Here is a 16,317-nt window from a genome sequence, read left to right as displayed (position 1 = left end):
AATACATAATCTCTGGTATCTTCTTCAGGAGGATGCCTGCCAGGACTTTGCGATATCTTGCACTGCCTGATGGGATAGTCCCTCCCCACAGGATGGGTTAGTACTGCTCTCTGAAGGTTAGCTGGTAAGAATTTTTTTCTTCCTCGCCATCACCCAGTGATTCATCTCATTCTCACCACATGAGTGTTCCAAGTCTCAGTCTGAATTGTTCTCCATGGTTACGGGTCAATCATCCATCCATGGCTTAAGCTTCAAGGAGGGTTCTAAGGTTTATAAAGTGCCAAGAAGGACTTGAGGGATAGACAAGGAACCTGTGGAGCAAGGCAGATAAAACACTATATAAATAACTAAATAACATCAGGATGAAGAGGTGGACATTATGAAAGGCTGCACTCAACATTGGGAAGGCTTGAGCTAGGGTGAAAATGTTAAATTTTAGCACAAGAGACATCTGTTGGCTTTGTCATTGGCGAGCCATGATATATATTTGGCTATGGCTGTGCTATTACTGTCTCCAAGAGATTAATTCCTGTAGGTTATTATCTTTGGTGAGGAAGTACATGTCATCAGATCTGCCGCCTCTCCTTTCCCCCCTTAAGAAAGAACAAAGCTGGAGAATATTTTTAGTTACTTTACTCATTAATCTTCTTTCCTTGCCTTACATCTCTTATATTCTTGCATAGAAAAAGCAATTGTTGCTTACTGGTATTTAAGTGAAGGCATCTAAAGGAGAAGCAACTGGGACAACAAGCAATCTGTAAAGCTAACTATTTCTCTTTGGTGTCGTAAACAGATTTGCATAGGGCAAAGCAAAGGAAGAATTCTGGACCTTTAGCCATCTGCCTATATTCCCAGCTGGGGGGGAAAAAAACCCAGAAGCACAAGAGAGGCTTCATTGCAAACATACAGAAATTGGTGCTACATGTTTTCATGTGACCTTAATGTACAGCCAGTCCAGCATGTTTAAATATGTCATTGTGATTGGAGTAGTCTAAAGGGGGCTGTCATTCATATATTCTTCCATGTCTAATGAAAGTTGACTATATGCATACCCAAACCCATTAGAACATCCACATCATATGTGATTTAAGAGCCCCCCCCCCAACCTCTGGGCATGATTTCTCATTTCTAATGTAGTAATAGAATTTATTGTTACAACGGATGCTATGGGTGGTCATGAAAAGATTTGGGAGTATGTGTCGTATTTGGCATATATCTGAATTTTACTGTTTCATCACAGGGGAAGGTATTTTTTTTTGTCTTTCATTCTCTTATATGTCCATGTAACATTCTTCAGGAACCTTTTATTTTGTTTTTTTTCATCCTCCCTTTTCTTTGTTGGATGCATCTAATATTTCCCCTCCTGAGAGTTTTCTTCAAGTGTTTCAGAGCAAAAGCTGCATTTTTAAAAAGACATATTCCAGATTTACCTGCATTGTACTAACTTTCCTTTTCCCATACTTTCCTTTTCTCTAGCTTGCCTGCCAATGCTAGGCCTGTGATGATCCTTCTTTCACTGCTGCTTTCATTTACTAATCCTCTCTTTTCTTCTTCCTTTTCCCTCTCCCAATCCCGTCCACTTCTTGGGAACATCCAGTATGTCCAGGGCACAAAAGATCTTTTGAGGACCCTCTGCGCCTCGTGGCAAAACTCAAGGCGAACCCAAGAGACCCCTGTCAAATATCTGAAAATACAGCCGTTGCCACCACCTGTGCCTCTCAACCCTCCAGGGCTATCTAATTTTTCTATTGCTGCATCACTTTCTTTGTCCCAGCAAAAATAGGGAGATGCCACCATGCACAAGGAAAAAGCTATGCCAAGCCCTCAAGGCTGGAGTGGAGGTGCTCCTGCTACCCCTGGGGTTTGAAGCTTAAAGCCATACAAATCAATTCATCTGCTGTGAGTGCAATTAGAGGAAGTTCTTTTGGCTCCTGCATTTCAGACCTGGTTCAGGGATGTCCCAAGCCTTCAGAATTCTTGGGCGATTTATACAGTTATCTAGGTTGGTACCTTGTACTAATCAATGACACCGATCCCAATCCAGTTCTGTTGTCTAGAATCAGTGTTTCCAAAGCACACTACGCTTGCGCCAAACGTGATGCAGTTGGTCAACGTTAGCAACTTTTCAAAAACAATGCAATGCACTGTGAGCCAGTATTCAGGACTGTGTATGCGTGTGTTTGTGTGTCCGTACGTGTGTGGCTTGCATGATTCTATAGAAACGTAGACAAAATACGGGATAAGGGATCTAGAACTTTCTGGGACTGTATGCTTTTTATTTTGCTTTAATTTTTCTCCTCCAAGCGAATTCTAAACATTATTATTTGGAAGGTACGCTTGCAAGTGTCTATGCAGTTTCTGCTGAAATCTCAGAAGTAAGATGAACCTAGATTTCCATTGACCCAAGTGGAGATCTAGCACTCGCCATCTTTACAAAATGAGAATTATGCAACTTTATAAACTTATGTACAATAAGTCAACTTGCCTCCTTTCTATTCTGCAAAACCTAGATGCAAAATTGTATGTGTGTGTTTGCGTGACATGTATTTCCTTCTGTATTAAGCACAGTACGATTCACAGCTCTGCTACGTAAGTGTTTGGGTCTGCGGTGTCCTCAAACTATCACGAGAGGATAGTTCGGGCTGGATCACATCAGTTTATATAGACCTATCCTGCTGAAATTCAAGCTGCTATAGCCAGCAGGGCAAGATTGTGCAGAGTCTGAATTGAAAACTTTTTTAAAAACTCTATAAGAGATGAGAAAGGGGTATGTGTACTCCTCTGAATATAGTTAATTTAGTGTTTATACTGGTAACTGAACTTGAGTTTTAGAAGTGGCTTAGATTTTTCTCTACCTTTTTCTTCTCTTCCGCTTCTCCCCTCCCCCAATCTATTGACACTAGTGTTTTGTAGTATTAGGTAACAGTTTCTGATCAGAATTCTTTTCTTGCTTCACCTATTGCACATAATTTCTAGGACGGACAAGACGTAAATCAGAACAGGGGTTTATAGGAAGGCTTATTCCAGCCTTTCCCAACTTGAAGTCCTCTGCAGAGATGTTGGACTTCAGCTCTCATCATTCCATTCCCCATGCCGCTTGGGAAATAGAGTTGAAAATCTAACACCTTTGCATAGGGCACAAACTTCCCCAGATTAATTCCCTCTAGACAACAGAACCAAACTTGTTTGACCTCTTCAACCGTATTTTTCTGGAATTTGAAATCCATTTATGCCTTTCACTTTTGTAACAATAAAACTTCTCCTATCTTACTCTCTGACTCTCTGGTTTCTGTATCAAATCCATTGAAACATATTCTCCATATCTTTCTGCGCATGTAGTTTATTAGTTCCCCTTTTCATGCTGACACTGGAATGTAACAGTGTAATAGAAGATTGTATGTCTGTGTCTATGTGATTTTGCAAGTGTCAGTTTCCTGTGCATCATTCTAAAAATGAAATTGCTATGCACAAGGAGAAAGTTTGGAGATAGATGCACATTCTACTTATTCCTCTACCAATAAAATCTCATTGTTTTAAGAAATAGAGTCTAACCATCTAAAGTGGGAAATCTCTTCCATCTGTGTAAATGTCCTATGCAATTTAGAACTGAATTTGTCCTTTAGAAGTTTTGTGCTCACATTTGCAGGACATGTTTGAGCTCTACAGTTTTACTTGTCATGTTGCCCAAATCTCAAAACTTTGTGAATAGCTATAGATTTAATTTAGATTATTTTATGATTGAGCAGCCCAGGCCTAGAATGTGAGGCAAACTGGAACCACTCCTGTAGTGCTGTTCTACTTTCCTTTTTCATGCCTTGTGGCTACATTTGAAAGCAAAGGCCCTGGGAAAGGATTAGGTTTATTCATCCGATATTCATCCCTTATTCATCCCATGGCCATCATCTCTAAATATGGATTTTTGTGGGCTTCGTGTGTATTCGCAAAGAAAAATGGAAAATCAGCAAATACAGGTAGTCCTTGACTTATAATCATCCATTTAATGACCATTTGAAGTTACAACGGCACTTAAAAAGTAACTTATAACCATTATTTCACACAACCATTGTAGCATCCACATGACTGGAATTCAGACGCTTGGCAACTGGCATGTGTTTATGATGGTTACAATATCCCTAGGCCAGTGGTGGGTTGCTCCCAGTTCGCACCGATTCGCAAGAACCGGTAGTAAAAATTTGTAGTAGTTCCGAGAACCGGTAATAACATTGGCTGGCCACACCCCGAACTGGCCCAGTCGCCGCTCGCTTACCCCGCCCACCTCATCAGAGGCTTTTTTTTTTTTTTTAAACTTTTAAAAGCATTTTTTCTACAACCTCTTCGGCCGAAGAGGTGGTAAAAAAAATGCTTTGAAAAGCCTCTAACGATCTCAGCCGAGTTGCCTGGTTGGCAGAGGCTTTTCAAAGCATTTTTTTCTGCAACCTCTTAAGGTTGTAGAAAAAATGCTTTTAAAAGTTAAAAAAAAAAAATGGCCACGCCCACCCAGTCACATTACTCCCCACCAAGCCACACCCACAAAATAAGCCACGCCCACAAAACCGTTAGTAAAAAAAATTAGAACCCACCCCTGCCCTAGGCCATCTAATCACTTTTTGTGACCAGCAAAGTCAATGGAAAAGCTACATTCACTTAATAATTGCACTACTAACCTTAAAAACTACATTGATTCACTTAACAATTGTGACAAGAAAGGTCGTACAATGGAGCACAACTCACTTAACAACTGTTTTGCCTAGCAACAGAAATATTGGCCTCAATTGTGGTTGTAAGTCGAGATCTTGTAAATGGCTGTCATCAAAATGGAACAGTCAACAATAGTTGAAGCCTATTAGGGTATAAGCTATATGTGTTCTGGATGGCTGCTTCAACTATGATTAATTACAATTCACACTACGTCATGCAAATGTTGTATAGTGGCCATCTGGAGAGGGATTGCTCATAAAGCAACATTCATGCATTGGTTCCAGTTTAATGTTAACAGTTGTGACTACCTGTATATCAATATGTTCCAATATATTCTTATCAATATATTAACCACTAGGTGGCAGCAAATAGTTTGCCATTTGTATAGCCAAGTTGTTACACAAGTGTTCTTGAAGCTGGAATTCAAGAAAGGGGCTTGTGTATCTGACAGAGAAATAATCAGCTATGGAGTATTCTCAGTACCACCACATAAATTTTCTAGAATTATTGTTGATCTGTTGACTAGTCAACTTACAGTAATTCATCTTTAGATGGCAACCAAGTTTTTCTTTTCTTTCTTGGCATACAAGCTAATGAATTTGTACAACTCATTTGCAACTACTATAAGAGAAAATTTGAAACTCAGGATTGACCTGTGAGGTCCTTGATGCCCTCTGAGCTTGGTTGTTTTCTTTCAGGCATTTCATAACCCAGCTAGGTAGCATCATCAGTGCTTGCAAGTACTAGATAAATGTTGAAGAGGTAGCTTTTGAGAAAACTCTTTGCTGAATTTTGTATCAAATCACAGCATATTGATTATTCAAAAAAGGAAAAAAAACGTGTCTTGAGGCCTTATTTATACCAAGTCATATTCTACTGTACAATAAAATACACTTTTAAAAAATATGTGAAGAGCCCATAGTGATTCTTCCAAAATAGTGGCCATTGCTGCACTGCTACAAAAGTATAAGAGTCAAGTCCATTTGTATACATTGAGCCATAATTGTAATCAATTTCAAGGCTACACATCTTATGGTTGGTCAACTCACTTAAAACAAAAAGGAACTACTATTGAGTCCTGGTGCCTCTCACAGCCCAAATTGCAAACAGGTGCTGGCTTGGAGGCCAAATGGCAACGAGCAGTCTCACAGCACAGCTGCTAGGCCAATTATAGCCAAGCAGATTATCACTTCCAAGCCACGGCCATTATGTGCCACAGGTTGTTGAGATGGGAGGTTATCTTCCATTTTTCTCAGGAAAACACTGCTTTTTTGCTAGAAGAGCTTGGCCTGGCTCCACCCTGCCTCAGTAGATGCCTGACTCCAAGATAGAAGACCCATTGGGAGGACCTGTCCTCAGCAAATGGTAAGTGGGACATCTTCACATTGTAGTAAGTAGGCTAGAAGGTTGACCTCACAAACAGAATTTCCAAAAGGCTCTGTATATAGCATGCCAATGACCAAGCTATCATCTTAGTCACCTCTCTCTACTGGCTAGCAGCATAAAACTGGGAATAGCTAGCTTCATGTTTACTGCTATCTTTACAGTCTGCCTGCCCAGCCCTAAAAGGAGGCTGTTACTTCCTAACTCGCTTTCTTTTATTCTTTTTTTTTTACTCCAAGCTAGAGAAAAAAATGTAAGGAAAAACCCTGAAGTGTTCCTATTGAGAACTGTTGGGGGTTTTCTTGGGGTGGGGAAGGGCCAGATCCTGTCCAGCTTCCAACCTCTTCTGCCCCTTTCTTTAGCTGCAGAAGGGAGAAACCAAACTAGCCAAGGAAACGGAGTACCTAAAGGCCTCATTTTAACTTAGCACATTGAGAGCCTCACCTTGATCTCGGGAACGAAGATTAAATAGTACACTGGTCAGCAGTTCCCATGTAGAGGTTGACTTGGGGGGAATGTAAACAGGTAATTCTTGACTTACAATCCCAATTGGACCAGAATTTCTAAGCAAAGCAGTTGTTAAGTGAGCCGCACCCTATCTTATATTTTTTGGCACTGCAGTTGTTAAATGAAATGTCATTAAGTGAATCCTGCCTTGCCCACTGTCAGTTGAGGACTACCCATATGCAAGATTGACTGCTAGATGTTGTAATTTAGCAATATCTGGTGACCCTCAGGATTCCCAATGCTACTCTTGATCCTCACAACCATATTAAGCAACATTATAGGCCCTATTGTGCAGGATTGTTGTTGTTTTCTTGCCAAGTTGCTGATGTTTCTGGATCACAGGCTTAGCTTCATATAAACAATATAAAATATTTTTTCCAAATTGTAATTCAGGCACCAACAATTGGGCCCGCAATATTTTCAGGTGTTCCCCAAGGCCAGAATGAAAATGCTGATGGGCTAAAACATAACTTTCCAGTGAAACCTATTTTTCCACCATGTTGCCGAACCTGATAAGTTTGATGTAGATAGGGTGTTTTGTTTGTCTTTTTGGATGGCTGCCATCAAATACTGTAGCTGAGTGTCACCTTGACATTTTATAAGCATCTTCCTGCGTGATGCAGATGAGAAAAGAGAGGGGATCATCAGCAGAGAAAATCAAGTTAGTGGTTCTAATACTGCAAAACTGTAAGGCTTGCTTTGGAAAGCCATTGTTAGGTCCCAAGATTTTTGCTGTCGGAAGAAAAGGCTCGGCAGTATTAATACACACCAGCAATTGACTCTTATTTTGGGACTAGTGATAGGATCATAACTTTAATTCACTTGATAGTAACTGGCTGATCTGGTGATCTCTACCTGTATAGTCCTGTCCCCCGTGCTTCTCATCAATTGTTGCCTAGCTCTGCAGCCTTAACTGACTGCAATCATAGCTGTGGCTAGGCCACATAGCTGCTCATCAACTCCAACTGAAAGCCAGCATTGCATGCCACAAGTTGCCGCAAAGGCTTTTAGTGATAGTGTTGTGTTATAATATTGCTAATATTAACACAATACCTATGTTGACAATATAGAAAGCTGACCATAATCACAATATATGGACCATGTTGTTGTTGTTAGTTGCAAAGCCGTGTCCAACCCATTGCGACCCCATGGACAATGTTCCTCCAGGCCTTCCTGTCCTCTACCATCCTCTGGAGTCCATTTAAGCTCATACCTACTGCTTCAATGACTCCATCCAGCCACCTCGTTCTCTGTCGTCCCGTTCTTCTTTTGCCTTCAATCTTTCCCAGCATTAGGCTTTTCTCCAGTGAGTCCTTCCTTCTTATTAGGTGGCCAATGTATTTGAGTTTCATCTTCAGGATCTGGCCTTCTAAAGAGTAGTCAGGGTTGATCTCTAGGACTGACCAGTTTGATCGCCTTGCAGTCCAAGGGACTCGCAGGAGTCTTTTCCAGCACCATAGTTCAAAGGCTGAGGCACTGAGCCTTTCGTATGGTCCAACTTTCACAGCCATACATTGCAACTGGGAAAACCATAGCCTTGACTATATGCACTTTTGTTGGCAGAGTGATGTCTGTGCTTTTTAGTAAGCTATCTAGATTTGCCATAGTTTTCCTCCCCAGGAGCAAGCATCTTTTAATTTCTTGGCTGCAATCCCCATCTGCGGTGATCTTGGAGCCCAGGAAAATAAAATCTGTCACTACCTCCATTTCTGCCCCATCTATTTGCCAGGAATTGAGAGGGCCAGACCATGAGTTGTCCATTTTATGTCCTTTTGGAAATCTTTAACAGAAGGCATATAGCCATCCGTGGGATGTTTACAGTTCAGATTTTTCATGTTAAGCTGGAGAGCCATTGTCTCATGGTCCTTCCATTTCCATCCATCTGTGAATTTGGTCATTCCTTACAGAAAAGATGTTTCCTGAAAGGCCATTGGAGGTGGCCAGGTATATTAGAAGCCTTCAGCTCTTTCCTTCCAAAGCCTTCCTCCTGTCTCCTCCTCACGCTCTGGTGGGGAAACTCATCAGAGCGCAGATCTCAATCACTTACTTAAGACGCTAAGAATTACGATGCTGACACCGGGTTTGCTCATCTTCCGGGTGTAGATCTGCCATGAGTCACTCTTGATGGAACACTTTCCTCTCAAACTGGATCAGCTGAGTTATCGGCCTCGCCCATCCCTTGCACATATTCAGAGATTTCACCTAAGGCTGTGCTTGGAAGCAATTTGTCATAGTGTTACATTCTTCCCCTACCCCGTACCCCTTTCTTTATGGAAATCTCGGTAGAAATGAGAAGGTCTTTTCCTAAGAAAGCAGCTTGAATCCTGAGCCTGAACTATTTTATTTTTTCCTAAGAGAGAAGAAACAGAGACAAATTGCAGAAAACATTGGTTAAAATCTTTTGTAGTGAAATGTCCGTAGAGTTATAGACATTTATGTCGATGACAGACATAAGACAAATATGTCTATTATTTAAAAGCAGTGAATGCAAATAGTAGCCAATAGTTTAGCTTTGGACATTTGGGGGGAGAATGTTTGTTGTTAGTGGGGCATGAAGTGAAAAGACATATTTCTTTGAGTAGCCAAGTAGTTAGGTAATTTAAACTCTGCCCTTTCTTATGGGGAGGCTTTTTAAGAATCAAGACATATTTATCTTGAAACTGAACACATTTTTTCATTCAGGTTTCTGTCCCACTTCAATTGCAATCAGCTGTGCTAAGCCAATGCTAAACGTTGTGGAGGCCTTTTCACTTTTATTTATTCTTGGGTGGTACCTTAGGCTTCTATCCAAAGACTCTACATCAGGGCAGGGGTGGGTTCTACTTACCTTTATTACTGGTTCGCAACGGGGCCGTGCGCAAGCGCAGAAGCTTCTGCACATGTGCAGAAGCATTTTCATGATGTCAGGGTCAGTGGGCGTGGCCTCCCACCGGTTTTACTACCGGTTCTATAGAACCGGTGCAAACTGGGGGCAACCCACCACTGCATCAGGGGTGTCAAACTCAAGGTCCAGGGGCCGGATCTGGCCCACAAGGTGCTTAGATCTCGCCTGGGGGGCCACCCTACAAACAGCAAAGGACCAGCCCGCACAGCCTCTGCCAGCAAAAATGGAGCACGTGGCCCTCCTGAACTCCATTTTCGCTGGCAGAGTGGGTTGCAGAGGGCCATCACAGCTGAAAACAGAGCTCAGGATCCTGTTTTCACTGGCAGAGTGCTTGGGCCACCACAGGTGCCCCCGACACGAGTGATGTTGAGCTGGTCACACCCACCCTGGCCATGCTCCCCGTGGCCCCCCAGGGTCAAACACAACCCTGATGAGGCCCTCAATGAAATTGAGTTTGGCACTCCTGCTCTACATAAAGGCCCTACTCTATGAATTATTAACCACATTATGAATTAAACATCTTTGCTATTTTAAGATACCACCCTTTACCATCAGATCATTGATCTGTTTAGCTTCACACAGTTTTTTCTGATGCAATGGAATGCTCAACAGAGCTGTGGAACGTGGGCAGTTGGACACTTAAGGTGGGAAACAATCCCTTTATTTTTGAATCCAGAGGTGAAAGGAGGTGTAAGAAAGAGTCTCATAGTAATTCCAGCTTGATTTTACCAGATATAAATTACATAGGAGAATCACTTCAGTAAGTTTTCAAAATTCTGTTACGTCACCTTCGTAGTGCTCTTTCTAGAAATCCAGGGGGTTCTTTTTTCTTGAACTTGCCAGCTTCATGATACATGATACCTGAGTGGTAGCAAACGTCTCACTTTAGCCTATTGCTTCTTGAGTTATGCGTGTATTCTTCTTCCTGCTAAACTGAATATTCACAGAGGGAGGAAGGGATAGTCATGACTGCGTAACAGAACCACTATATTACAAGATAAGATCCTCAGGGCTGTAAATCCCTCTCCCTTGGGATCTGGAAAATAGACCAATGTTTGCTAACCAGGCACCTTCCAAATGAATTGGGAATGCATCTCCCAGAAATCCACGCCAGAATAGCCATTGTTATCTGACACATCTGGATGGTGCCGGGTTGGGGAAAGCATGATAATGAGTTATTGAAAAAATAGCATGGCTTGGTGTGACTCACATTTTAACATTCAAATCCTTTAAATTGGGAAATAAGCTGCTGTTGAGTCAGGAAGGGCCGCAGTTCAATTCTAGAGCACATGGTTTTCACAGTGATCTAATACTCAGTTCCCACATCCCTTCTAATTGCTTTATTTAAACAATATCAGTGGTACCAAGGTATATAAGGTACCAATATCAGTGGTACCAAGGTACCAATGTAATTCACTACTTACACATTTCAGTCTAAACTGTTTAATCAAGCTATCTCCTAGAATACCAAAATGTAAAATTAGAAAAAAAAGGGAAAGAAGAGAAACAAACAAGGGAAAACCACACACACCAAAGAACAACAGCAGTATTACGGTATAGAACAATAAGCATTTCTTCCCTTATCAAATATACCAACATACGATTTTATATATGCAACTTATTATGGATTTTTGAACAACAAACTGAGACTATACTGAATTATATTTTTTGATCTTATCTCTCAAAATCCCCATAATCAAAGGATCAGATAACAAATAATGTGAAAATGAGAGATTACTGCAACCTGAACCATAGACTTGTGGAGTGGAAAGGGGCCACAAGAATCATCCCATCTAACTCCGTATTTTATGGGGAAATCAGTCCATTCTTGAGAGGTATATTTAAACTTATAGTAGCTGCAACTTTGAGCAATTATTCATGACCCTAACTTCTGTGGTAATAGAAATTAGTTCTTGACCATCTTACTGTGGCAGTCTAATATACTGGAATGATGACTTAATGTCTCCCCTTGAAGAGGACCAGCTATTTACAGTAGTCTGATGTTGTGTAGGATAATGTTCTGTTAAGTGAGGTTTGCTCCATTTTATGACCTTTTGCCATAGTTGTTAAGCAAATCATAGCAGTTGTTAAAGGAATCTGGCTTCCCCCATTGACTTTGCTTGTCAGAAGCCAGCTGGGAAGTTACAAATGGCAATCACATGACCCCAGGACAGTCATAAATAGTTGCCAGTTGCCAACCACCCAAAGTTTTGATCGTATGACCATGGGATGTTGCAGCAGTCGTAAGTGCGAAAAGCAGTCGTCACTTTTTCTGGTGTCATTATAATTTCAAATGGTCACTAAATGAAGGTGTGTAAGTCAAGGACTACCTATAAGTAGGAGAGATTTTGTATGTGATAATTTTTTATTTTTTTTTAAAATTTGATTTATATGCCGCCCTTCTCCGGAGACTCAGGGCGGCTTACAGTGCGTTAAGCAATTTGATCTGGTGCTAGTCTTTCATATATATGGATCATCACTTGAGACAGTAAAGTGAGCAGGTCTGTACAGATGTTCATGCAGCACAGAATACTCAAAAAAGTCCACTCCAAAGAATATTACCCTCATTCTGGTGAAGTAATTGTTAGATACAGCACTGGATTTTTTTTTTTACATACTGTTTTTCTGTTTTAAATTTGAGCCAATAATTTGAATTCATCCTTGAGGTTAAAAAATACTTGAGGTCTTTAATTGAACATCCCATTAACTGTATTTCTCTGAACTTTATGGACTCTTATATTCCATTATATACATGGTTCCCTATGTTTTAGAAAGACAGCAGTTTCACAAGCAATATAATTTAAGATGAGTAATTTAATTAAGTTTGAGATTCCCTAGAATACTGGCACACACAGGGTGGAGGAGATGCAAAGACAGAAAGGATCAGGATCAGAGGCAGCTCAGGTTGAAGAAATACTGTATATCTGTGCTGCCCCCTGGAGGGGAAGGATAGTCCTATCCTCCTCTCTGGTTCGCTGTCCTGCCAAAGCTTCTACCTAGACAAGCAACCTCTTGCTCAAGTTTCCAAAAGGCTGCATTTCCACATCCTAGGCAGGTATGCATTCATTCACTCACTCACTCACTCCCGCTTTGGCTCCAAGGTGAATCACTGCAACTCCTTTTAAGGAGAGGCTGCATGAAAGGAAGTGGGGGAAGGGTTCATGGAGAAGCTTCTTCACCACGCCTTGTTCTTGCTTCAGGCTGAGACGCCAAGCCAAAAGCTGATCCCAGCAGCTAAACTCAGCAGAGATTCCGACAGCTTTGCTAGCAGCTGCCTGATTCCTCTCCAAATCGGCCTCCTTGCCCAGCGCTCCCTATCACTGCTTATTCACAATGGCCAGGAATCACCTAGTACAGAAAGCCAAGCTAGCTGAACAGGCTGAACGTTACGAGGACATGGCCGATTTCATGAAGTCTGTAGTAGAGGATGGAGCCGAACTCTCTAATGAAGAACGCAACCTGCTCTCGGTTGCCTACAAGAACGTAGTCGGCTGTCAGAGATCGGCATGGCGAGTTGTCTCCAGCATTGAGCACAAGACGGAGGAAGGAGATGACAAAGCTCCGCTGGTCAATGAATATCGGGAGAAGATTGAGAAGGAGCTGAAGAATGTCTGCAATGTGGTCTTGGGGCTCTTAGACAAGCATCTCATTCAGAAAGCTAGCGACGCAGAAAGCCAAGTGTTCTATTTAAAAATGAAAGGCGACTACTTCCGTTACCTGGCTGAGGTGGCCGCTGGGGACGACCGAAAGCAGATAATTGACAATGCCCGAAAAGCTTACCAAGAGGCAATGGATATCAGCAAGAAGGAGATGCAACCCACAAACCCTATCCGCCTGGGCCTTGCTCTCAACTTCTCCGTGTTCCATTATGAAATTGCCAATGCTCCAGAAGAGGCAATCAAGCTGGCCAAGACCACCTTCGATGAAGCCATGGGTGACCTCCACACGCTCAGTGAAGACTCCTACAAAGACAGCACTCTCATCATGCAGCTTCTCAGGGACAATCTCACATTATGGACAGCAGAGTGCTCAGGAGAAGAAGGTGGAGAAGCGGGCGAAGAGCCAAAGAACTGAACTTTTTAGACAATAGAATGATGGTAACTCCACATCTCCCTTCCTCTTGTTCTTTTTCCAACACATGGTATTTTTTATAAGACGCATCTCCAGTTCCTGAAAGTTTCAACGGGATTTTGACAGCAAAAGGGGATGGATTCATAAAGGACTTAAGCATTTATCCGCTCGTCCTCAATGTGACAGCTTTGGGATTACCTTCGTCCATGGGCCCCGTTCTTCCTGGTATGTGACATCTGCTAGACTCACCGCAGCCTGGAACTCCTTGCTTGGGGTTGTTTTTTTTTTCCTTCTTCATAAACTCTTGTGTTTGGTACAGCATCTGGTTAATACAAGTGTTCTCCTGGTATGGGATGGATATATATATATATAATTTGTATGTTTAACTGTGAACAAAACTAAAACCCAAAAGCTTAAACATTATTTTGCATGGCAAAGGTACCAAAACAGTAGCCAAACCAAGTTAAACAAAAATACTTGTCTTTGCTTTCTCCAGTGCTTTTGTTCTGTGGGGTTTTCTCACTCCGGGCCAGAAGTTGGAAACGGGGCCTTTGTGTGAATGTGGGAGGGAGGATTTCTTCTAAGGGGTTAAAGCTAGCAATCTCAAGAGAGCCTCTTGTTACTGTGGTGTTTACTGTGGTGGTTTGCTGCAATACTCTTCCCCAATAAAAATTCACGTTTATGCCTGCCTTTCGTAGTTCTGGTCTTCAGTTCCATGTCTGGTTGCTTCCAGGTAAGAGGGGAGAATGTGACCCCTCTTAGAGCCACTTCAGAGGTGGGAACACAAGTCTAAGCAAAAGGTATGGTGAGCAGGTTGATGCCTGTTAGACATTTCTGAAATCCCAGGTTCTCCTGCAGGCTTTGGGGTGGGGTGGAGGTGGGAGAACAGTATGTCTGAAGCAAGAACGGCATTGTGTAGGTTTCATCAATGAAAGGAAAGGAGGAGGGCGGAATTTGCAAAGCAGCCCTGAGGAATGGCTTTAAGGATCGGAATATTTTGATCTGAGCTGAAAAGGATGCATTCCCCCTTCTCCAAGAGAAAAGCAGCACATGCTTGTATTTTCCAGGACCACAAATGCTGCTCCCTTATTCAGGAAGCACATAACCATGCATCAAATCCCAGTCATGGATGCTTTCTTTCATTTTTTTTTGGACTGGGTGTGATCAGGATTTTTTTTTTACATCCTACACTAATGCAGATCAACCCTATGCACTAGACTAGAGAATATTGGGATGTTCTATGACGATATGTGCTCTTTTGGCTCACATTGGGTCTATTTTAAACACCAGGAAAGCCTATTGATGTTCCTAAAAAAAAAAAACTTGTTACTAAGAATGTAATTAGTTTTCTTTTTGATTGTTCAGGAAACAAAGTATCAGGAAAATCTATATGCCTCTTGCTTAATTTCCTTAGCACTTCCAGGTGGATCTCAAGGTCTATTTGGGACCTTGAAGAGCATCTATCTTTCATGCCAAAGAAAGGTGAACCACTGGTCTTCGAGTGATTTCTTTGTTCCTAGCTGGTGGGCTATGGGAGGACACATATTAGGCATGCAAGAAGTCCCATGTTCTGTCCTTCAACCTCTAGGTAGAGCTGGGAATAACTCCTCTATCAGTCCCTGGTGAACCAGCCAATGAAGAGGGCTTTAAAAAAAATAATTGCCCAAGCTTAGCCAGAAATCAAACAAGGATAAAGATATAACAAGCAAGATAAAAAATATATAAAGCATAATAAAAAATGTTCCCATCCTCAGGAGTTAATTGATCTAGATGGAGCAACAGTCTGATTTAATTTAAGACAGTTTCCTGTTTTAAGATGATCACTATGGACTAGCTCCTCTTAAGAGAAACTTAATCTTTTATTATGCAAAGAATCATTGGGGAATATTATTCCCCAACATCTGTACGGATTATCAAGGCTAGTTCTAATTTCACTGCTTTAAAAAAAATGCAGCTTTCACTTCATTCTTAGAAATCTTTCATGCACCATCCATTTTTGAACATCCAATCTCAGAAATACATGATGAAATCATGCAAGTGTATTTTTACTTCTGCTGCCCATACAAAGGCTAGGACTTTCTCTAGCAGACCAAGTGAAGAAAGCAAGTATTTCACCTGTCCTTGATGGCATTTATTTTTGAGGTCAAGAAAAAAAAAACCACCCAACTACCAAAGTAGCCTCACATATTTATTTGGGAATAGGAACTCTGCTAGAAGTTAATTAGCTCAGGTACTGAAGACCTTCAGATGCTCGTGATCCTACGAGAAGAACTGAGCCCAATCCCAGATCAGTATCATGACCTAAGACAAGCTTGAAGAAACTTCACCACTTCTATCATAGGGCAAGGGATTTCCCCCCCTCAATTTGCAAGAGAAACTTATAGAATGTTAGCGTTCTCAATCTTTATTTCCTTCCTTTACACAGTTGCTTTATAAAATGCACACACACACTCACACACACACAATAATGTTGGCAGCTTTTGCTTGTGTGAAACTGGAAAGGGTGTGCCTCACTTCAGGCAGTTAAAAACTGGGACATTTCATCTTGATGTCTCGGGATTACATGCAAAAGTTCCCAAGTCTACTCCCTAACATCTCCAGGCAGCCTGGGAGATTTCTTTCTCCTTAAAAGCTTGTGAATGGTTTTGAATGAGATCAGGAGTCTCCAAACTTGGCAACTTTAAGACTTGTGAACTCCCAACTCCCAGAATTCCTCAACCAACCTGAATTAGATGAGCCAATGGCCTGGCTCAATATAAGAAAGCAGTCAATGT

The 16,317-nt window shown here is 41.6% G+C and overlaps 2 protein-coding genes and 1 long non-coding RNA gene across 7 annotated transcripts in view; 2 read left to right on the top strand and 1 right to left on the bottom strand.

Moving 5' to 3' along the window:
* The window catches only part of ZDHHC18 (zDHHC palmitoyltransferase 18), a 33,606-nt gene extending 19,374 nt beyond the window's left edge, over positions 1-14,232 (top strand). The window contains exons 9-10 of one of the 5 annotated variants that reach the window (XR_004590688.3): positions 29-124; positions 1,598-3,270. Coding sequence is in view for 4 of the 5 variants with exons in the window: in XM_034413568.3 (XP_034269459.1) it covers positions 1,598-1,783 (186 nt within the window). In the remaining variant the exon portion in view is untranslated. Of the gene's footprint in view, positions 1-28; positions 125-1,597; positions 3,271-5,976; positions 6,064-12,672 lie in introns of those variants that run through there. The other 4 variants (XM_087876948.1, XM_034413572.3, XM_034413570.3 and 1 more) reach the window with 4 other exon arrangements.
* LOC148112412 (uncharacterized) lies at positions 7,980-10,405 on the bottom strand. Its single transcript, XR_015729551.1, has 2 exons — positions 10,261-10,405; positions 7,980-8,938 (listed from the first exon to the last, which is right to left on the bottom strand). It is a non-coding gene; the product is annotated as an uncharacterized LOC148112412 (long non-coding RNA).
* Positions 12,806-14,232, top strand: SFN (stratifin). The gene has a single exon (XM_034413575.3). It carries the CDS (start codon positions 12,806-12,808, stop codon positions 13,544-13,546), a length of 741 nt encoding a protein of 246 aa, XP_034269466.1. The 3' UTR covers positions 13,547-14,232.
* Positions 14,233-16,317: the final 2,085 nt, after the last annotated feature.

This window comes from Pantherophis guttatus, chromosome 10 (assembly GCF_059756535.1).
Source record: "Pantherophis guttatus breed Tessera chromosome 10, ASM5975653v1, whole genome shotgun sequence".
NCBI lineage: Eukaryota > Metazoa > Chordata > Lepidosauria > Squamata > Colubridae > Pantherophis > Pantherophis guttatus.
The sequence above is the reverse complement of the archived record's forward strand: the minus strand, read 5'-3'. Positions and strand labels throughout refer to the sequence as shown.